This window comes from Lacerta agilis, chromosome 4 (assembly GCF_009819535.1).
Source record: "Lacerta agilis isolate rLacAgi1 chromosome 4, rLacAgi1.pri, whole genome shotgun sequence".
Lineage (NCBI taxonomy): Eukaryota > Metazoa > Chordata > Lepidosauria > Squamata > Lacertidae > Lacerta > Lacerta agilis.
In genome coordinates this window covers 19,849,628-19,873,452 of record NC_046315.1, presented here as the reverse complement: position 1 = coordinate 19,873,452, position 23,825 = coordinate 19,849,628, and the positions used below count along the sequence as shown (strand labels likewise).

The 23,825-nt window shown below is 44.2% G+C and overlaps 1 protein-coding gene across 1 annotated transcript in view; it reads left to right on the top strand.

The window, feature by feature from the left end:
* Nucleotides 1-23,825, top strand: part of GUCY1A2 (guanylate cyclase 1 soluble subunit alpha 2) — a 136,840-nt gene that overhangs the window by 66,417 nt on the left and 46,598 nt on the right. The window contains exon 5 of the mRNA XM_033146218.1: nt 7,432-7,917. Within this exon, the coding sequence (XP_033002109.1) occupies nt 7,432-7,917 (486 nt within the window). The remainder of the gene's footprint in view (nt 1-7,431; nt 7,918-23,825) is intronic.

The following is a 23,825-nucleotide window of genomic DNA, read 5'->3' as shown; positions in this document are numbered from 1 at the left end:
GGAGATATAGTCTGGAGGGCCACAGGTCCCCTGTGCCTATGCAGGAATATTGCTTTTGTGAGGAAACCAGTTTGTCTGTGTTCGTATCATGTACAACGAGTATTCCTTATATCTACACGTAAGGAGCTTCCAGACAACAGTAACAAAGGACTAGTTTAAACAACAGCACAGCACCCACAGCTAAGCGCTAGGCTTCTTCTTTCCTAACTGTGCAGTACTGTATCTAGTCTCCACACAATAGATCAGCTGTCTTTCATACCCTGGACCCACTTTAATCACAAATATGCATTTGGGGACCCATTTCTTAACGTTTTAGCATATATTTTGGGGTAGCGCTCCTGTTACGACCCACCTTGGATCAGTCCTCACCAACTGAGGACCAGGGCAGTAGACAACCCGCTTCTCAGGGACTTTTCCTGGTTCCTTCTTCCTGTAAAGAGTTTCTGCTTTTGCTACTGCTCTAGAGTGGGGAGAGTTTTTTTTACTGCTTCCACGGCCAGTGCTATTTTTCTAGAAAAAGAGGTGCCAGAACTTACCGTGAATGCCTCCCTTGTTCTCTTATAATGGCAATGGTGCTTGCCTGAGAGGTGCCAGAACTGAGTTCTGGTGAGTTCTGGCTGGGGAAAAAAGCCCTGCCTCTACCCCAGAGGGGGGAAAGGCACATACATGCACAGCAGCACTGGTACACACAGTGCTTTCATCCCCCCACCCCTCAAAAGGAATAGTTCCTCTCCTGTTAACTGGAAGACCTGCTGGTTGAAGCTGTTGGAGACACACTCATCCACCCACCCCAGTTCCCTGTAAAAACTTTTGTTGCCATAGCTGCTGTTGCTGTGGAAGGAGGGGGAGGTTGCTTCTCTCCCCACCACCACCTAAAAAAGCAGCTTATGTGCCCCAGTGTTAGAGTAAGGCAGCACACAGTGCTTCATACAAAGGGAAAGAACAGAAGAGGTAAACCGGGCAACTTAGGAAGAGCAGTTATGTATCTAGCCTTAAGTGGCTCCTTGCAGTGGTAATGACGCAGGTGGCGCTGTGGTCTACACCACAGCCTCTTGGGCTTGCCGATCAGAAGGTTGGCGGTTTGAATCTCTGCGACGGGGTGAGCTCCCGTTGTTCTGTCCCAGTTCCTGCCAACCTGGCAGTTTGAAAACATACCAGTGCAAGTAGATAAATAGGTACCATTGCGATGGGAAGGTAAACAGCGTTTCTGTGTGCTCTGGCATTTGTCACAGTCCCCCATGCACCAGTAGCGGTTTAGTCATGCTGGCTACATGACCCGGAAAGCTGTCTGTGGACAAACGCCGGCTCCCTCGGCCTGAAAGCGAGAGGAGCGTCGCAACCCCATAGTCGCCTTTGACTGGACTTAACTGTCCAAGAGTCCTTTACAATTTTTTTTTAAAAAAAATGATGTGGGGGTTGAACAGCTAATCATCTACCAGAGCACAGTTCCAGAATTATTGAGACAACAGTGCTGTTGATCTGTGCTTGGATAGCTTTGAGTGGAAAGCTCCAAAATTTGCTACAAGCAACCACCATGAAAAGCTGGACTCGCAGCTGAAGCGGGAGGCAGGTGGGACAGGAATGCAACAGGTTGGGAGATACTGGGTTCTCAGGGGTAAACGAGAGAGCAAGTGGTGTTACTGCTCTAGAAATATGTGAAAGCAACCACAGTGAATGTCCTAGCGAAATGGGAACATTGCCTCCCTCAACAAAGCATTTGCCACTTCCAGGAGTTGCCCCATCATCCCAGTCCTCCTAGCTTTCTAGACAAGGATCAATAAGACAAGTGGTTGACCAAACTCCCTCAAGCATCTTGTCCATGTCCTCGAGTAACAGTCATGGGAACTGATCCCAAACAACTAGACCAGACAGAACTCAAGTTATTAGGGCAACGCTCATGGAGCTACAGTTCCCAGAATTCTTTGCGAGAAACCATGGCTCTTAAAGTGGTATAAGTGCCTTAAATGAATGGTGCAGATGCAACCATACTGATGCAGATGCATCAACAAAGAGTCAGGCATCCATCAGATTTTTATAATAAAATATTATTGTGTATATAAAAAGTTAATCTTTTTTTTAAAAAATAATAATAATCCCATAAAGCCAAGTTTCCAAATGGAAAACTAGCACAGTAAGGAAAGGGTCAGGTTAGATTTCCCCCCTCCCTCTTATTGTGCTATTTTTGTTGTTGATGTTGTTGTGAGGGATTGTTACATTACTATTTTAATTTTATTTAATTTTATTTTGGCATCCCTCACCTGCTAGCTGAAGTGATGCACCACCTCTTCGTTCTCCCCCAAGTGTATATGATCCAGGCAGGCAGTGCTTTTTTTCCTTATTACATGAAGAGTTGGGAAATAGCTCCTGTATTTGGACTAATGCCTTATTCAGCCTCGAGGTTCTCATGAATGTGCTCAAGCTGCTGCATTCTTTATTAGATGCCCTATTCCGTGCTCTGAAGCACGATAAGGGGCCTGCATCTTTTCAGAACCCATGCTTGAAACTCCCATTTCCAGAAAGTCAAGCAGGTGTCTGCATTGTGGGTGCTGCATCACTGGGAAGGCAACCTTTGTTGGCTAATTGGCTCTGCAGCACTTTTAATGGGCGTATTCTTTTATCTTCCGCGTTTATCTTCTTTTCACAGCAAATTGGCTGACGTTTATCAATCCCGCATGTCTCCTCCCTCTCCCTTAATAACAGCTGCTTGCATCCCTGACGCTGTTCTCTTGCATCGCAGATAAATCAAAAAGGCTAAATTTGCTGTCTTGGGGGTTGGAAGGCTGTTGCACATTGCATAACACCCTGGAGACTTCTATAAATAACTTGAAATTTGTAACGGTAGCTTTTCTGCGGTGAGGAATAATGTCTCTTGACAATTCACTCAGCTGGAAGCTCAAATGGGGGAAATATCAGGCAAAGGGTGCCACCTTTTTACAGTGGGGTGGGGGAGAGACTACCAAGAATCTTTATGCCCCCCTATTAAGCTCACTGCACAAGGTCCTAATCATAGAATCAAAACTGCTTCTTAGCTCTGTTGCCATGTTTATTGCAATGTTCAAGTATGTTACTGGGTTTTAACACATAAGCAGTCTTCTAGGGCCAAGATAGCATAGTGCCTTCCAGGTAGCAATGGGGAGAAATGTGATTTAGTTTGTATTTAAAGGGGTGCCTACCTAGTTTGCAAGGGAATGGCAACACAGCCGTCCCTCCTAATTTGCTCTTCTCCATATTTTATAATGTAGTTCTCCAGGCAAGGGATGCTTACAAAAATACATATGCTACAATTAATTGTACACAAATATGCATAGATTGGTGAAAGTAAAATGCATTGTTTTAAGGGAAATTGCAAAAATGTTCATGTAGGGCAAAATTACACATTAATGTTTATATTAGGAGAAATTCACACTAAAAAGCTGGTGAGTTTTCATGAGGATTTAAGAAAATACTTCCAAGCTGACATGGAAATGTGGAGAACTGAACTTTAGACTGGAAAAATTAGAGACTGGGAGAAACCAAAATTATAATTTATTGCATTTATATCCCACCTTTTTTCACCACTGTGGTGCACATGGTTCTGTGTGTCTTCTGTGAGGTAGGTTAGGCTGAGATGCAGTGACTGGCCCAAGGTCACCCAGCGAGCTTCATGGATGAATGGGGATTTGAACTCTGGCTTCCCAGGTCCTAGTCCATTACTCAAACAGTTGTGCCACAGTAGCAGATGTGTTCATCCCTACCTACAGATATTGTTGAACTGTCATCAGCCAAAGCCAGGATGGCCAGTGGTCAGGAATGATGGGAATTGTGGTCCAACAACTTCTGGAGGTCTACAGGTTTCCTAGGTTCCCAATATCTGCTGTAGGGTTTAATGGGAGTCCCTATACAGCTCTGTCATGCTTGGTGTAGTGTGGGGATCTTAAGGAATTATCATATTTGATAAATAGGTCTGTAATATCCTTGGAGGTAGAAGTGAAAGTCTCCTATCATGAACTCCTATCATGAATCTTGCTCCTGGTCTCCTGAGTTTGGACCACATTTAGACCCAAGGCTCTAGGGTTGTCAAAGTTATCTCCTATTAATTCCTCCTTCATGCTGTATCTGAGTCCAAGCTGATGATAATTGATTGGTTAGCCACCTTTTACCCTAAGATGCTAGGGCAGGTTACAGCAATTTACAACAATTTAAAATACATTAAGAACAGTTTGAAACAAATTTAAAAGCAAAGAGCAATTTTCCATACAAATGACCCAATGTGTCATGCTAGAGATGCCCATTTCAGGTGCTTACAGATATAATGTATGCAAAGTGCACGATGAAAATACTCTGTAGTGCTATCTGAACAACTGTTATTAGTAATAAGTTTAGATGGCCCTTAACATACACTGAAGGTCAGCTATTGCTTACTCTCAAATTAGGTGTGAGGCTATTACGTGGTTGCAAGGATGATGACTGCAAATGTTTGAAAACCAGGACCTGATGCTAGAGAAGGCTGAAAGATAAAACACATTAGCATCAAATGACAGGCTTGCTCTCACAAGGCACATGAAATGACTTTAAGCTGGGGCGGACCTTTTTAAGCCTGAGGGCCATGTTTCGATCAGGGCAACCTTTCTAGTGGCCACATTCGGGTTGGACAGCCAGGCTGTGAAGTGGGAATGGTGAGGTTTGAGGTCTAGAGAAAAGTTGTGTGGCTGAGGAGGAGGTATAGAGAGAGAGTCCCGAGGCCCAAAAAGAGAGTTCTGCAGGGCTGTATTGAGTGCATGGGGGTTGAAGTAATCCATCCCTGCCTTAAATGGTTGCTCCACCGTCACTTAAGAGATTCAAGCAGTTGCCTTTATTGAGAGAACGAACTCATTTCCTCCTTGACCTTACATTGGTCTCAAAGTAGGAGGAGAGGTAATTCACCGGGTCCATGTCTATCCAGCAGTTTAGGAGTAGATGTAAGACATTTAAACACATTTAAATAATAATAATTCCACAATATTGTGACAGAGCAGTCCTACGCGTGTTTAATCAGAAGCAAGTGCCAGCATCACAAATCTTTATAGTGCATTGCCTCACAAGGTATTTTCTAAATATGAAGGTTCCTCCCCAATATATTTGAACAAGTTAACTTTGTGGACGTCTCAAGAATTTTAATGATTGCATTCCCCCATCACACTTTGAAATGTGTCTCTTTCTATTTGATTCCCTTTTCCCTAAATTACTTTTTGTGAGCCTCTCAGTCCTTTGGGATTTGATTTCATGCTGGGAACAATTTTGCAGTGTTATAGTTAAGGACCAGAAAAAACCCTGTGAGGACAAACTCTTGTGGAGCAAATGTTCACAGTTACCAGAGTTAATACGATCTCTAGTTCCAGGTTGACAGAAGATGTTGCAAGTGCAACTTTTATGATACAACTAAATTTATTATTAAAAAGATGTTTGTGTACGGGGAACACTATCTTTTTTTTACAGCTGGTTTCTCTTACGCTGTTCCATACCTTGCACACTGATGGTGTAAAAATAATAATTATATTAATAAGCAGAAGAGTGGCAGCTAAAAAATAAATACATAAATAATGTCAATGCTGTATTAAGTAAAATAATACTGATAATTAATACTAATACTCTTTGGCACATGAACAGGGCTGGCCAAGTTTACTCCTCCAACATTCTATTAGTGAGTGTCTGCCATGGACTTTGCAGTGGCATGCCGGTAATAATAATAGTAATAATAATAGTAGTAGTAATAATAATTTATTATTTATACCCCGCCCATCTGGCTGGGTTTCCAACAGCACATTAAAATATAATAATCTATTAAATATTAAAAGCTTCCCTAAACAGGGCTGCTTTCAGATGTCTTCTAAAAGTCTGGTAGTTGTTTTTCTCTTTGACATCTGGTGGGCGGGCGTTCCACAGGGCGGGTGCCACTACCGAGAAGGCCCTCTGCCTGGTTCTCTGTAACTTGGCTTCTCTTAGTGAGGGAACCACCAGAAGTCCCTCAGCACTGGACCTCAGTGTCCAGGCAGAACGATGGGGGTGGAGACGCTCCTTCAGGTAACTGAATCCTAGATGTATGTTACCAAAATCAAATGAATGTAAAAGCTTTTAAAGTAGCAGCAGTTTTTGTGCATGAAGCAGCAAAACATGAGTAAGCCTGGGAGAGACATCAAAACCCAGATTGCAAACTGCTGAGCAAGATTCTTCTGTTTTGCAGAGTTTTCAAACGTTCTCCTGATGTGCCCTTTTCAACTTATTTACAGATCAAGTACGATATGGTTTTTAAAATAAAAATGAGGTGAGCATTTTAATATCTTGGTGTACCAACAGCTGCTACATCCAGGACCACCTACATGTAGTTATGCTGGATATGCTCTTTACTCCCAACAGGTGGGATGGGATGCAGAGACATGAGTTCCCTCATTAGGAGGACAGTGTGTGAATCAGCCCTCCATCTGGGGATCCCACTTTCAGTCAGCAGGCAATTGCGCTTTCGGGGTGACCCTGTGACCTAGCACGTGTCTCTCTAACTACATCTTTACATTAAAAAAAAACTTACGGAAACTTAAAAATTCCCTTGCAACTTTGATGAAATCCCCACTTAATCTGCAATTTTCATTGTGTATTTTCTTTCTCTGTATTTTCTTTGTTTATTTTTTTTGGGGGGGGATTTGTCTTATGGTGTAATTTATCAGCATTCTTGAGCATTGTCAGTAGTCCTGAGAATTAGCTACCAAGAAGATCTATATACAGTCGTACCTTGGACCCTGAACGCCTTACGAGTCAAACATTTTGGCCCCTGAACTCTGCAAACCCGGAAGTGAGTATTCTGGTTTGTGAAAGTTCTTTGGAACCCGAACGTCCAACATGGGTTCCGTGGCTTCTGATTGGCTACAGGAGCTCCTTCAGCCAATCAGAAGCCACGCCTTGGTTTCTGAACGTTTTGGAAGTTGAACAGACTTACGGAACGGATTCCGTTCGACTTCCGAGGTACGACTGTACAGACTTTAGATATGTACAGAGAATGTATAATGGGCAAATTAGTTGAACCTGCAAGCTGATGTTTATATGTGTTACCTGGTGTTAATGATATAAGAGGAACCTTGGAAATAGAAGCCTCCCAAACAGTGGCTGGTTGGGTGGCGGACTCTTCTTCTCTGGAGGTATTTAAGCAGATGCTTGGATGTTCATCTGTCAGGGATTCTGCAGTTGCATCCTGCATTGAGCAGAGATTTGATGACCTCCCAAGGTACTTTGTAACTGTAGTTCTGTGCATCCTAGGAAGCACGTTGAAATTCCCCTTTGGACCTTTGACAGGTTTGAAAGCTTACTTTGAGATTTCTAGCCATGCATAATTGCTAATATCTATCTATCTATCTATCTATCTATCTATCTATCTATCTATCTATCTATCTATCTATATTATTGCTACATTTGTGTACTTTGCAGGTGATGGAAATCAAAGGACAAATGATTCACGTCCCGGAATCAAACTCCATTTTGTTTTTGGGCTCTCCTTGTGTGGACAAGCTGGATGAGCTCATGGGCCGAGGCCTCCACCTTTCAGACATACCAATTCATGATGCCACCCGCGACGTCATCCTCGTCGGGGAGCAGGCCAAAGCCCAGGATGGCTTGAAGAAACGGATGGACAAACTGAAGGCAACGCTGGAACAAACACATCAAGCCCTGGAAGAAGAGAAGAAGAAAACGGTGGATCTCCTTATTTCCATCTTCCCGGAAGAAGTGGCTCAGCAGCTGTGGCAAGGGCACCAAGTTCAGGCCAGGAAGTTCGACGATGTCACCATGCTCTTTTCTGACATAGTTGGGTTCACGGCGGTCTGCGCCCAGTGCACTCCCATGCAGGTGATCAGCATGCTCAATGAGCTCTACACGCGATTTGACCATCAGTGTGGATTCCTGGATATCTATAAGGTAACACCCTTCAGCTCCCTCTAGCCCTATTAAACTCCTGTAGACAACAGCATAATAAGGATACTGTTTTCTCAGTAAAAGAAAGGTTGGTCTAGATGACTGGTGGTTATATGGTGATCGCTGGGCAGTTGACTGGGGGGGGGGGAGACACAATTTTGGTATGGTATGAACTGGTGGAATAAGCAATTGTATTTCTACTGACTTGGGATTGTTACTCACTCTTGCTGCAGATTGAGGTTGGAATGAGGGTCAGAGATTGTGGCAACTTTATACTTAATAGGCTAAGTGCTGGGAAGATTTGGGGAGCTGTATGGCACTTACTTACAAAACTATCAGTCGTGGAGGCATGGAAGAAGGAAATGTGGAGAGAGGCTGTGTTTGGAGTTCTGGTTACATACATGTGAGGTGGAAGTGTCCAAGCCCATTGTTTTTCAGTGGCAGGAGCCCTCATGGGAGAGACGGTTTTCCTTAAGGCAGTCCTCTTTGGAGGAAAGAGGACAGGAGACTTGTACAATCTTCTGTTTATTTAATACATATGTTGAGCTGGTATTAGTGGGGTACATAACAATCGTGTAATCTGTTCAGCCATCTCAAAATCCAGCCGGTTTTCAGCACAGTAACTATTATTCTGTCTCTTCCCTTAAAAAAAAAAAAAAAATCCAAGTCATAGCAGGCAAATGTTTTTCACCCCACCCCCAAACTTTCCAGGTGATTGTTATTCCTAAGTACCTGACAGCTTGATGCAAATAATTTCTCACTGTAGATAATTATCCATCAATCAGCTTCCTTTGTCCATAGTTCCAGCATGCTTAAGAGGCAAGAAAATTCCTTCAAGGTTTGCATGATAGGGGGGAAAAATGATTGTAAACCAATTGAGGATGAGCCTTGCCATATCTTAAGATATTATAATTTAAAATATTTGGATGTTGCCTCCTTAGTACCCAGTCCAACATAAACAGGAAGGAGGGGATTTGAGGAGGCTGTTTAAAGGAGGTAAACCCTTTTTTTCTGGCTCCAAAGGGCCACACTTTGAACACTACACAAAAATAAATAAATCACAAGCTATCCGCTCCCTTCATCCCCGAACTGCACTGAAGCTTAATTTCATTCTGTTTACATCCTTGCCGTATGGTGTTTTTGATTTCCCACAGCTGTAGTTGAGCCTCCCTAATCCATATTCATGCAGGGAGTTTCTTGAACAGAGAACCAAGGTTTTATCGTTCTAGTGACTGCGAACAAGGAAGGCCACTGGCATTTCTCTCTCTGCTTTAGATGGCCACATTTATCAGCGGCTGCCCGACCGGACCCCAAATCACTGTAAATAATCCATTTGCTGCTATCCATCACTCTCTGCAGCCTCACCTTGAAAACTTGTGCTGTCCTTCAGGTTTTGGTGTCTTCTGCTTTGCAATGTGTTTTGTTTAAGGCACTGGGCGTGCAAGGTAATGCTTAAATCTAGCAGGCTTGTCTTAAGGTTGTGCTAGGATCACTCAAGGCTCTGGTTCCAGCGAAGCATCAATCTCATGAGTTCCCATAGCCAGTTCCTGGTGCCATGTGAACGAATGAAAGATCTGTGAGCTTGAAACTTGAAATTGCTGCATTGCACTTCAAAACGGGGGTGGGGTGGGGGGTTGCATAGAAACAGACATTTGCATGACGCACCAACTCTTTGATCCTTTTCACAGCTCGGGTTCACTTGTGGGATCAATTCTTTGGTCTCTGGTGAAGAGGTTGCAGTCATGTTTCTTCCAGAGGGGCCAATGGTTTACGGCAGAAAGTGGATGGGATCCAAGAAAAGCATGCAGAGAATTAGGTGGGGTTGCATTTCTCAAAAATTAGCAACTCTGCACTGCCTGGCAGGCCACTTCTGAAACAGAGGGGATTTTCAAAAACAGTCATTGATGTGGCCCAGAGGGCTCTGCTGTTTCATTCCCAGTCATGAACTGGGGTTCCAGCTGCTACCACTGTGATGAATGCTGGGGTGTGGGTAGAGACCTGTTATTCTTACTATATCACTAGATGATAATTTTAGCATTTCTGTCTTGCATGCCATTTTTAAATTAGCTTTTACTTGATTTTACCTCCTTTTAGTTTTGCCTAATATACCCATTTTGCAGTTTTTTTCTAATTTGATTGCCTATTTTTATGTCACAGCTATAATGTAATGAATTTTTATGAATGCTGACTAACCATTAGAATCCCCGGAGGTTGGGTCCAATGCTGTACCAAGGGGATTCCATTGGCACAATGGTCCTTCTGGTTCCCCCCCCCCACCCGCCATGCCCTCATCTGCTTTTGAGGGTCCCCCAACCCTCTGGAGCTAATTTTGAAGTTGAATTGGGGGCTGAAGGGGATAGGAGACGAATAGTAATTTGTGTTGCATGCATTTAATTTTTTCATAAAACAGGATCTTCATCTTGCACAAGTAGCTTAAAATCTGTGAAACAACCCTACAAACCACCAGACATATAGTTGCATAGATACAGTGATCTGAGCGTTATGTGCAGCTTTTCAAATGTGCTGAAGCAGAGCAGGTTTCGTATATATATTTTATTTATTAATTGAAAAATCAGAACTCATTTAGATAGAGCAGTTATTGCATTGAGGAAGCAAATAAAACATTGCGTCAAGAAAATGTGTAGCGTTGAAAATAATTATTAAAAGAGATTGGTGCAAGTGTGAAACAAAGGTTAAATCAGACATCTTCAGATTCTGGTTTGTAGGTCTTAAAGCACTTGCTGGCATGGAGGTGGCTCGCCTTTTTGTTTCCTGCTGCTAAATTACACATTAAACGGCATCTAAAAATATACTTCCCTGATGTTATTCTCCTATGTAAGTAATTGGTGTAGTTGCTATAGAGATATTAGATTATCACAAAGGAGATGGCTTACGTGATAGCAAAGGGGAGGAGAGATCATGTATGAGCCACAATCTACGCTCTTCTCTCTCTCTCTCTCTTTACAAAAAATGCATGTAGGCAAGCAGAACATTACGTGTGCAATGCAGTCCCGTAAAGGTCTACTCAGGAGACAGCCCCATTGAGTGCAGTGCAACTTGCTACGTAAATGATCATAGGATTGCTGCTTAATCCACTGTTGCTAGAAGCAACTTGAAATGGAGAGCTTCAGTTTTCACAGAACATTTCTGAATTACTGTGTTAACTTGCCCCAGAGTTGAGCAGAAGCTCCTCTTAACTTTTTTCTTCTTCACATTTTCTGCCAAAGAAAGGATTCCCTTTAGTCATTCCTCCTTAGCATCCCTTACGGAAGTGTCTGCTTATTGATTTACAGCTGTGTCCTCAGTGAGGTCATCACATAGCTAAAGCTGATTGAGAGGAATACTGTCCCATTCACTACATGAAACCTGATTTGACTGGAAGGACAGATCCTGAAGTTGAGAGCTCCAGTACTTTGGCCACCTCATGAGAAGAGAAGACTCCCTAGAAAAGACCCTGATGTTGGGAAAGATGGAGGGCACAAGAAGAAGGGGACGACAGAGGATGAGATGGTTGGACAGTGTTCTTGAAGCGACTAGCATGAGTTTGGCCAAACTGCGGGAGGCAGTGGAGGATAGGGGTGCCTGGCGTGCTCTGGTCCATGGGGTCACGAAGAGTCGGACACGACTGAATGACTGAACAACAACAACAATGGTTAAGCCAAGAAGGCAGAGGAAGCATCAACAATGTTCAGATGGGCAGGAATGGAGCAGAAAAGGGCTGGCACAAGTTATGATGCTATTTGAGGGAGAGCTGATGCTTCTCCCCTCTGCAGCAGCCGTGGTCATGCTGAGGCTCTCAAGAGCGTTACATACAACTATGTTTTGCCAGGGGAACGTAGGGTCTTCCCAGGCCATGGCGGGGTAGGAGAGTGCTTGCTCAGCTTCCACTTTGCCGCAGTGGTAGAGAATACCCTTTAACAGCAGGAAACTATCAATCTTGTAGAGTTTAACAGCAATATTTGCTTATTTGCAAAGTGGCAGCAGCACAGGCACTCCCTGGGGCAACCTCTCTCAGTATGCACCACTCTGAAGAAGGACCCTCCCAGGGTGAGGCTGACCCACTGCCAGAGAGCCCTGTAGGAGTGCCGCTAATGGCTTTGCTGCAGTAGCAAGGGGGTGGCAGCTCTCCTAGACCTCAATAGTGGCAGGTAAGCAACTGGGCTGGAAGAGGGGGGGGCGCAGAAATCATTCTTCCTTTTGTGCTGACTGAGGGCTGGTCCACGCTTTCACTTGTCCTGTGCCTAGAAAGTACAGGTCTGAGAGGTTTTCTGCTTGACACCCAAGCGGTTTCCTCCTCGCCATTTTCCTTTCCTAGGGGAAACCCACACTTCAGCTCTAAATCGGAGCAAACGTCGACCTGGAGAAAATTCGAATTGCTATTTTCTCCAATTGAGCTCTAAAGAGCAGTTTCCCCCCGGAGAAAGCAGGAAGTGTCGCTAAGCCCTCAGACAAATATCTCTATTCCTAGCTAGTTTGAGCATCATCTTCACAACCAGACAGAGTGGGTCAGTACAGAAGCAGACAAAGCCAAGGTGACAATGACCTGAGCTGGATTGTAAAAGATGAATATTTGCACAATCTTAGGCGGGTTACATCCCACCAAAATTACAAATTTTGTACTTGGAAATTAAAAGGCCCAGGTTTCAGCTAGAGAGTCCAAACCCCTCCTCAGCAATGACATTCACTGATTGACTTTGAGAAAATCACCCTTTCTTTCAGGTTATCTTCCCTCAAGCAGTCTTTTCTGAGAAAACAGTAATATGATCCCGTGTATACTACTCTAAACTGCTTAGTGAATGGGCAGGATAAAAATCTGATAACCAAATCTGATTGAATAAATAGGCTTGACAACTTAAGTTGTTTTACTTTATATTCATCAAGGCTTATGTGCTTTCGCGAGCCCTTTGATCGGCAGAAATGCCACCAAAGCAGCTGGCATGTTGCTACAAAGATTAAAAAAAGGGATTCACCTAGAAGCTTTACCAAGAGGCAGCTCCGAATTTTGCAACGCAGCTGGTTCTCTGGCCAAGTAATGTGCATTCAAATGCATATGTTGGTGTAAATAACATAAAAAATATGCTAGGGGAAGATTGCTTTCTAAAGCATGTATATTACAGGAAATTACATACAAAATTGTGTACTGTATACTAGGAGAATTGGTCACCAAAAAGGGCCAATGAATTTCCAAAAGGACATTTATCATAAACTGATTCAGAAATGTGTAGAACTGAATTTACTGTTGGAAAATTGAGAATCTGAAAATGACAGATGCACCTTGGGGAAGGCTTGCAGCCTCCTTGGTTTTAAAATGAGTTTATGTATGATGGACCCTACTGGTGCAGCAATGAAACTGGTAGTATGTTTGCAAAGCTAAGCAGGGGCCGGTATGGTATCAGATTGGATGAGGCCCCACGTGTTGAGGTTCCTGCGTTGCAGGGGGTTAGATTAGATGACTCCAGGGTCCCTTCCAACTCTATGATTCTCTGATATGGTTCTCTCTCTGACGACATGGAGATCCTTTTGTGACTTATAAAACTGTGGCTTACACAGCCTCAACATATGCACTGAACTAAATCCCTCTGATTTCAGTTGAACCTACTGAATCTAGCAGCCCGATCTTATGCATGCCTACTCAGAAGCAAGTCCAATCAAATTCAAAGGCGCTTGCTGCTATGCAAGCCCTTGTTCAGAAGAGTTTTATTGAGCTCCATAGGACTTACTTCTGAGTAGAAAAAAATGTTTAAGATAAAATCGTGATTCCTGTGCACATTTGAAAAATTGCTCCCATGTGTTTTGTTTTTTATATAGTTGAGGTTTTAGACTGCCAGCGCTGTAAAGTCTTATGTTTTGTTTTTTCGTTTTTTACTTGGAGGGGGGGGGAATGACAAAATGTCATTTAATATCAGGTAGAGAGAGTACATGTCGAGAATTGATTGCTTCTTTCCATTCCCTTGAAAATAGCTGTCTATGGCTCAACACATTGTTCTCGTCAGAATTTCCCTTTATCCTGGGTTCTCGAGGCTTCCTGCCCTGACTACTAAGCAGAGGTGGTAGAAAGAAGTTAGAAGCAGTGCTTTCCTGGGCTTGCCAGTGTGAAAGATCAGAGAGAGAGAGAGAGAGAGAGAGAGAGAGAGAGAGAGAGAGAGAGAGAGAAACAGACAGACAGACAGTCTTTAAATGCCTGTAGGGCTCACGAAAGCAATTGCTTCATAATTAGACTCTTGGGGAAGGAACTGGGATTTGCAGAGGGGAGGCAGCCCTCAGAAGAGCACACTCTTAAGCAGATGGATGGGTTGCCATTTGGAATCTCTTCCTGTTCACTTGGGAATGGTTTCCCACCAACCAGTGGACTGTGTGCTGCTCACGTAGGCTGGTTTTCATAAGCTGGCTCCCTTGTGGATGCAGCATTGCTACACTGCTGGAAGAAGGAGCCCCAGGTTTGCAAGGAGAAAGAGACTGCAGGAAAATGAAGGTCTGCAGAAGATTTAAGATACACACATATCTTTCTCTAGATTTGGATCAGCAGCCAAATCCAGATCTCTTTCCCACTACCAACACAGAAGTAAAAATGTGGAGGTTTTCTCTTTGCATGATTGAATATGAGTATTAATCTACTTTCTTGGGTCTGAGTATTATTAGAAGCATAAGGTAAGTATGGCAAAGAATATAATTAGAGCTCCCTGAGCATGAGAATATGAAGCATAACTGAGTGAGAATAAAGGAGAATGTACGTAAACGAGTATGAACTTTCAAAGAGTTGAATTGATGCGATTAGCCACTGATTTGCATGCTATGAAGACTCTTGCAAGTCATGGCCACGACTGGATTTTCTTGGCACGTAGAAACACATGGCTTATACATTTACTGACATACTTATAAAGGCTGCAATTCTGCACCTGCTTTCCTGGAAGCAGGCCCTATAGAACTCAGTAGGACTAGCTTCTGAGGAGACTAACGTGCTTAGGATTGCACTGTTACACAGGAGTAGGAAGCCTAGGCTGCCATTTGCAGTGCCTGCGGTGAAAGATGCGGAGTGCTTTCTGGTTTCACTGCACCTGCTCCAGGAAAGCACAGCGGAGGGACTAGAGGATCAGGGCCCACCAAGGGATCCATGAGGCTTTGGAGACAGTGGATACCAAATCCCCTGAAACACCCTGGTCTGATGCATTCTCCTGGCTGTCGTCAACTTGAGAGCTGCCAGGGGCAGCTGATTTTGGGCAGATTTCTGCCGGCTGCCGCCAACTAGCGAACTAACCAGTGGTAACTTCTTGCCCAGTTGGGCAAAGCTCAGGGCGTCTGCTGCAATGCAGCTCAGAGCCTCCACCCTGGCCTTCAACTTGCAGCACACTCTTAACCCCTTCCCAGCCATCAGCATCAAGGGGTTGAGGAAAGGAAGCACTGCACTCTTCCCTATCTGCAGGATTTGTAATTTGCCCTTTGAGAAGTGCCTCAATGCTGATTGCACAACAAATGGGAATAAAGAACACGGTAAGCAGTGTATCAAATTAACCCCCCCCCAAAGGACAAAAGATAAAGCAGTGAGTGGAACCACCAAAATGTTCCAAAAGTCCTAAAAGCATTTGCCAAATAATGGAAATGGAGCTATTGAACTTTGGCTTCCTGTCACAAGACGTTCAAGCTCTTGGTCTGTTAAGACGCCAGTATCCCTGGTTTGGCTTGTTGGGTCACATGGTGCATAGCTTTGCCTTGCAAATGGGCAAGAGATCATGCACTTTACCAAATCAAGTTGTCAAGTTGTTGTTAAAACCATAGGACTGTCTTGAATGAGATATTTTCAAGGTGCTTCAAATGCGATTCTTTATTTTAAATGTAGCTCTGAGGATCGATGGAGCTTTAGCCTGGCTGTCCTCTTATCTAATCTGTTTTAGGTAATCCCAGGCAGACTCTCAATCAGAAATGTATCTTTCTCCTCTTCTCCAGGAATAGCTTTCTTGTATCTAATCAACGCTCAATCTATTCTGAGTTCTTCCTGGAAATTCTTTCTTTTTACCCTTGCTTGTGCAACCATTTTTTTTTAAATTCTGCCTCTTTATTTCTCCCCTTTTAATCTTCTCCCCTATATTTAATTCATAAAGCATTTTGGGAGAGGAGATAAAAATGGCACATATTAAAAGGAATGTAACAGTTGTCATCCATTTTAAATGAAAGCAGTAATACAGAGGAGCACTTAAACGCAAGTCTTAAGCACATTTGCTTGAAGGCAGGTCCCATTTCTTTTTGTGGGACTTCCTTCCAATTAAGTATGTTAAAGATTACATCCTTTTAGTGCCAAACTAGGCAGCATGCAGGAGATGTGTGAAAGTCCCCATATAGCTTCTTCTTTTTTAAAAGGAAGAACAGCAACTTCCACTGTGAACAAGTGGAAGAGAGTCAAGGATAGAGGTTGCTACACTGGGAGTTGTTGGGGAATTGCAGGCAGAACAGAGTGCTAGGCCCACTGGTCTGATCCAGCAAGCTCAGGTTCATATTCCCCCTTGCTGACTGAATTTTCATAGTGCATCTTCTGAGAACTCATCTCTAGGGCTGGGCGATATCTGGTTTCCAACATCAGGATATATCACCAGCTAAACATTGCAACATACCAGTATATCACAATAACTGAAATAAAGATGGAAATACATATGTAGAGGTGAATAGTAGGGCTGGGTGATATCTGGTTTTTAGCTCCGTGATATATACTGGTATATCACAATGTCTGAAATAAGGATGGAGCAGTATACCTGAAGCAGCGTCTCCACCCCCATCGTTCAGCCCGGACACTGAGGTGCAGGTCCAAGGGCCTTCTGGCGGTTCCCTCACTGCAAGAAGTAAGGTAACAGTGAAGCAGGCAGAGGGCCTTCTCAGTAGTGGTGCCCACCCTGTGGAATGCCCTCCCATCAGATGTCAAGGAAGTAAACAATTACCTGACTTTTAGAAGACATCTGAAGGCAGCCTCTGTTTAGGGAAGTTTTTAATGTTTGATGTTTTATTGTGTTTTTTATATTCTGTTGAGAGCCACCCAGAGTGGCTGGGGAAACCCAGCCAGATGGGTGGGGTATAAATATTATTATTATTATTATTATTATTATTATTATTATCATCATCATCATCATCATCATCATTTATTAGACATTGGATGGCTTCACGGTTTTCCCCACATTGTGATTTTTTCATAGTGCGCACCACACACACACACACACACACACACATCATGATTCACAGTATATTGCCAGGTCAAAAACTATGAAACCGATATCACGATATGAACTGCAAACCGGTTTGGGGCGATATATTGATATATTGCGTAGCCTTATTCATCTCATTTTCAGGACTGACTGGAGCAAGTTATTCTCTGGCTGGTGAGGCCTTTTCTTCACTGTGGTTTGAACAGTGACGGAGCAAGCTGATCGGGTACCTGGGGGTGGGGTGAGCCGAGGCAGGACACTCCGCGGGGCCTCCGAGGAGTCTGCCTGCCTCCTCCTACTCAGCCGCCCTACAAGTGAGGGGGAGGCAGTGGGTGGACCGTTTGGGGCAGTGCGGAGCCTGCAGGCACCCAAGCCACTGTGTCACTCCCAGGAGACATGCGTGGCTTGGGTACGCTGCAGGCCCTGCGTTGAGTGCCGCCCGGCATTTTGTCACGCCCAAATGGTGACATCTAGGGTGGCCCACCCCCACCGCACTCCCTTCCTCCACCACTGGGTTGGAGGAAGGTGGATGATAAGTACCCCAGGCTAAAAAAAGAAAGAAAGAAATCTCCCAAAGAGGAGAGGATCGCTGCACCAACACAAAACCAGCACAAGTCCTCATGTTCTTTTTTTTAAAAAAAAAAATTAATTAAAGATTTTCTTGATTTACAAGGATATGTGCAATGTCTCTCTCATATTTTTTCCATGTAACATTTTTACAAATCAGTTTTGTTTGTTGAGACATTAGGAAGAAAAGGGGGGAAGAGGTGGGCGGGGTGGGGAGATGGGTGGGGTGGAGTGATGATGTTTCTATTTTACTTAATATATGTGGGGTTTGGTGTCAGTGTTGTTTGTGCAGGTTCTCTTTTGTTCGCTTGTGCTCCTTTGGTGGTGAGAGAGGTTGGGGTTGGCGTAGGGTGTCATTGTTCATTTGTGGTTGGCTGTGGTGGTCTTTGGTTTCCTGTGTGAGTGGGGTGGACGAGTGTTTTTCACAAAAGTCCTCATGACCTGAGTTGTTTTTGCTTTTCTGTCAGTCCCCTGTACTTTGCTTTTAGACAAAATAGATAAAAGGGATACAACAGGAGGAAGGCAGGGAGGGGTTATTTTATTGGCAGTCTCCAGCAAAGGCTAAAGAAATCTCTGAAATAAAGGTAGAGAGCATCCTGCAGTTTGATTGGCAGGGAAGCAGAGGCACAGCAACATCAAACAGCAGTCCTGTCTATAAAACTATCAGGCAGCAGGGTTGTCCTAAGATACAAGATCACAACATGTATGTAAGGTGGTTTAGTGGCTGCTCATGAGTAACCAGGCTGACGCAAACTTCTGGAAACTAAGTTCCTTTATTGTGCAGATATTTACAGTGCAGCTAAAGAAAGAACGTCCAGCTCATCCTTCTGCAGAGTCCGGGAATGACCCCTTCCGGTTCCTAGCCCAGCATAAAAGGCGCGGAATGCGGAACCCCCGCCTCCCCCCTCTACATCTTTCCCCCCTGTGCAAAGGGGGAGACGGAAGGGGTGCTTCACCTCCCGTTTCTGCTTGGTGCGAAGGCTCTCTTCCCCTGTCACAGCCCCAGTTCCCACTTCCTGTCTCCATCTCCCCCTCCCCACTAGAGGAATTACTGCTCCTCCCACTGGACGAAGATGAAGAACTCGGCATCAGAGACGGGGGTTCGCGATACTGATAAAGCCCTGGCACCACCTTGGCTTCCGGCGAGGGCAGTGTCCTGACAATGTAGAACTTTTTTTTTTTTTGAGTTTCATTCTCTCTCTTCTTTTTCAATGGAAAATGTGTGTGTGTGTGTGTGTGTGTGTTCCTCTACATTCACGTGCTAAATGTTACTATTGCTATAGGTCTGGTTCACACATCATGCGAAGACAAACCATTGCTTAGTGTGAGCATGCAGGGGAAGAATTTTGCTCTTGGTTTACAGCTTGTGTTTAGTCTGGAGAAAACAAAATCACAAGCTCAGGTTCAGACTGCCCGCTGAGCCAAATCAATTTAGCTAAGCCAACTGACTTAGCTCAGTTTGGCACAGCAACGAAACAACCAGGAGGTAGCAAAGAAACCGCAATCTACTCTCATGCTAAGCCAAACCATGGTATGGCTAAGCATAGTTTTGAACCAATGATGTAAGGAGGAAGAAGCCCCCTGCCCGGTCTGTTCTGTATGCCATGGAAAGGAATGTGCAGGAGGGAAAAGGAAGATCTGTCAGATTTCATCCTAACTTTGTTGTTGTCATCCATCTGTTTCGCCTTAAAATTAATGTGGCAGTTGTCACGGATGCTATGGTAACATCTTGGCTTGACTATTGCTGCAATGTGCTTTGTAGTGACAGTCTAGAAGACTAACATACAGTTGGCCCAGAATTCAGCAGCATGTCTTCTGTCAGGCACTAGCTAGCTGCCAGGAACATGTGAAACTGGTCTTTTGTGAGTTTCACTGCCTTCCAGATTGTTTATTGGCTAAATCCATGGTCCTGCTCTTGACTTTCTTTCTTTTTTTAATCAAAGGTTTATTGGCAATAAACACATACAGGATACAGTAAAAATAATGGATGTCGTGAATAAAAATAAATGTGAGAATAGAAAAATAAAATACAGATAGAGGAGGGGTAAAAAAAAATGTATATTACCTGAGTTTGAGATATGGCTTATGCCTAAGAACAATTGATTGTAGCCAACTAAGTCTTACTCTGAGTAGACCCATTGAAATTAATGGCTCTAAATTAGCTGTATCCATCAGTTCCAGTGGGTCTACCATAAGTAGAACTAATACTGGATGCAACACAATCAAGTGTCACTTCAAAGGGCTTGTGGGGAAAGGGAAATGGCAACTCTGGGATATATTGAGTTTCACACCCCATTTGGCACATTCAGTCCCTGCCTAGAAAAGCTGGCTAAAAGTTGGACCCTTTTACAGCTTGCAAATGACATAGCACAGGGGTGGACATTTTCTCTAAGTGTTAACTGGAGGCAGGACTACAGAGGTGTGGGATTTGCATTGCTTCTTGAATATTTTTACTTGGGAGAGCAGAGCACTCTCAGTTGCAGCAATAAATACTGATCTATAGAATGCAACAGAAGGGACGCGGGTGGCACTGTGGGTTAAACCACAGAGCCTAGGACTTGCCAATCAGAAGGTTGGTGGTTCAAATCCCCATGATGGGGTGAGCTCCTGTTGTTCGGTCCCTGCTCCTGCCAACCTAGCAGTTTGAAAGCACATCCAAGTGCAAGTAGATAAATAGGTACCGCTCTGGCGGGAAGGTAAACGCTGTTTCCGTGTGCTGCTCTGGTTTGCCAGAAGCAGCTTAGTCATGCTGGCCACATGACCCAGAAGCTGTACGCTGGCTCCCTTGGCCAGTAAAGCAAGATGAGTGCTGCAACCCCAGAGTCGTCTGCGACTGGACCTAACGGTCAGGGGTCCCTTTACCTTTATAGATTGCAAACTTCATTTCCGTGTGTGTGTGTGTGTGTGTGTGTGTGTGTAGAATTACACATAATATATGGTTTGTTTGTATGCATGCATGCATACATACATACATACACACATACATAAGCTGAAATGCCACGAGTGGATTTATTTTAGCACATACTCATGAAACTATAGAACTTGTTGATCAGCTCAGAGTGAACTAGAACAAATGCTTTCTCTCCACTCCCACTACCCAATCCATTTTAATCAAAGGTTATTGAAGTGGAATAAAAAAAGATGTGCACTTGTCAAGAATTTTGCAACAGTAAGTAGGTTTGGCTAATTCATTGAGCTGATTCTGCTAACATCCCCACAAAGACACCAAAGACTCTTATTGTGTGATAAAAGAGAGGAGCCCCCTTTATGTTAAAAAAAAGGCCTTTCAGAAGCTGTGTTCGAGAGCAATGGGTTCATGGGTTCCTCTTCTTCTTCTCCTTTGATGATCACTTGTAGCCAAGTAAGATTGTCTTCCATGGGTTGTAAGTCAGTACTAGGCAACAACTGTAAATAGCAACAACCATCTTGGAAACAAACTGGGGTTGATGGGTGGGAGGAATCAGTACATGCACTTGTGAATAACCAATAAAACACAGGCTGTGTTTGCAACTGAAATAACTGTTAGTGGTGCAGCTCTCATGTTCACTCCATTAAGAACCTAAAAAGAGCCCGCTGGATCAGGCCAATGGCCCATCTAGTCCAGCATCCTGTTCTCACAGCAGTCTGTGGAAAAACCCCAAGCGGGGACCCAAGCACAAGAGCACTCTGCCCTCCTGTAGTTTCCAGCAACTGGTATTCAGAAGCAGCACAGTATTTGCCCATAGAAGCAGAACATAGTCATCATCACTAACAGCCTCTGTTTAGTAGTTTTGCAAATATCCCCCACACAAAAACTGCCTTCCAAATCATCTGGTGTGAGCCAGAGTAGAGGTTGAATGGTTTTTATTGTAGGCATGTCAGCAGGGAAATGGAGGTGGAGGGGGGGGAGAAAGGGCAGATGAAAGAGGTTGTCTTTAAGGTGGTTTGCAAACCCTGTGGTTTGTCACCCTCCCCAGAAGCTACCTGCAAGGAGATGTCACATGATGGAACAAGGTGTATGCAGTAGGCTAGAGCTCTAAGTGCCAGCAAACCTTCTTCAGCACTGTGAACAGCTCCCTGGTATCAAATCAGCTTCGCCTTCCCCACCTTTCTTTAGCTTTCTAGTCCCTATAGCTGTAACTCTTGCATATGTGTACTTTCCTGTAGAGCAGTTGTCCTGGGTGTGCATTGAACTTAGAAGAGCCCATTAGGCAACTGAATCATCTTGAGTTGCAGCCGGGAATTATTCAGCTCAACCCAGCCTAGCCTTCCCTACCTTGGACTGCAGACTCACCTGAAGTCCCTTAAGCTTCCTCGCTTTCTTTGCTTCCACCATTCCAGGTCCTCTGACAGGCAAGGGGCAGCCTGGGTTAGGCATCACAGCACTCACTAGGGAGATCGTTTTGGTTGATCCCAATAGTGGGATTCTCCTACTATGGATTTTTGCACTTCCTTCCCTATGGTGCCAGCTATGCTTTTTGGTTACGTTACCTTGTAAAGCAGCATGTACAATGATGGTGCAATATTTAAAATAATTCAAGATTAACTGGAAAGTTGAAAAATGCAAAATGCAGCATTTCTTAAATTTGCAACCAGGAGTCAAACACCCATGTTGTTCTAGTATCAGCCTCAAATCTTTGTCCTGTAATTGGAAGAAGCTTAGATACTGAATTGTGAAGTGGGCAGTGTGTGTCCATGCTACCCCTCCTCCAATAAAAGGCAATTTCCCCTCTTTTACATTGTTGAATTTTATAGCATCGGTGGGATTTAAGCTTGGATTAAGAGAGAGACGTTGCAAGCTTGTTCATTTTGGGGTGGGGGGGTGGAGAACAGTGACGAGCCCTCAGCTGCAACAGTTATAATCCAAATTGTCTATTAAGCTTTTACAGGGATCCTGCTGCGAGAAGCCAGGCCGAAATAGCAGCATATTCCCTCTGCAGCTGCTCTTTTCAGTGCACCGGGCTTGTCTGATTTTTGCCGCGAAAGGCATGCATCAGACAAGCCGTAAGTGTGACCCCCTGTGATTACATTTTGATGCTTATTTCAAGCCAGTATTTTAAAGTAAAAGGGGGGCGGGGGAGCAGAGGAGAGAGTCCAGAGAGCAACAATTGGAAATGCTACTATTTGACACAAGACATCTCTTCCACTAGTGGAAGGATCATAGCTGAGTGGTGGAGCATTTGCTTTTCATGATGCACAAGGTCCCTGGTTCAGTCCCCGGCATTTCCAGGAGGGTTGCAAGAGACTCCTGTCTGAAACCCTGGAGAGCGGCTGCCAATCACTGTGGACAGTATTAAGCTAGATTGCCAGTTGGTATGGCTTGTTATAAGATATTTTTCTATCTTCCATCTCTAATATAACACTAGCTCATGCCTGAGGTTTCTGTTTTTATCTTACTTTTATGCATCAACATTTAATTTTTTTTTTTTTTTACAATATATCCTTCATTCTAAAACAAATTCCCTTATTCATTTCCTTGGGCACCAAATGTATCTGTGTTCAACAAGTGATGGTGCTTTAAAATTAATTGGGGTTCAACTACCCAGCTCACAGTCTGTGCTAAGTTGTGCTGTCAGTGGGACAGAGACTTAGGACTAGGGTTGCCATATGTCCAGGAAAACCTGGACATGTCCTCTTTTGTGGGCCAGCATGCCCACCCGGGTGGATTTTTACATTTTAAAGGAGTCTGGGGTTTTTTTGGGGGGGGATTTTATGTGGAGGGGCTTCAGGGGGTGGGCTTGGGCTGCTCTGCACACCATAGCTGCTGCCAGTCCGAGCTGGGGAAACAGTCATGCAGGCTTGGCTTGGCAGCGGTCCCACATGCCCGCGCTATCGGAACCAGGGGATGAAAAGCCAGCTGGCTTGGCCCCGGCAAGGAGCGTCTCCCCTCGCAGCCTTGCCGCCGCGGAGATCCATCAGTCATCCTCCCCAACATGTGTCTGTGACTCAAGCTGCAAAGCAAGCTTGAGCACACATTACTCAGCAGTGTAAACTGCACAACAGATGAGGCTTGAGGCGTGGATACATCCTAAGCTACGCATTTATTATACATAAATCAGGACAAAGAAAACATGGCTTCTCTCCTTGCTATTCTTCTCGGAGAGAGTCTGAAAAACAAAAGCAATACAGAGCGGAAGTTCCTCTCACGCCAGCAGTCTGTGCTGGAATGTAAACAGGCAT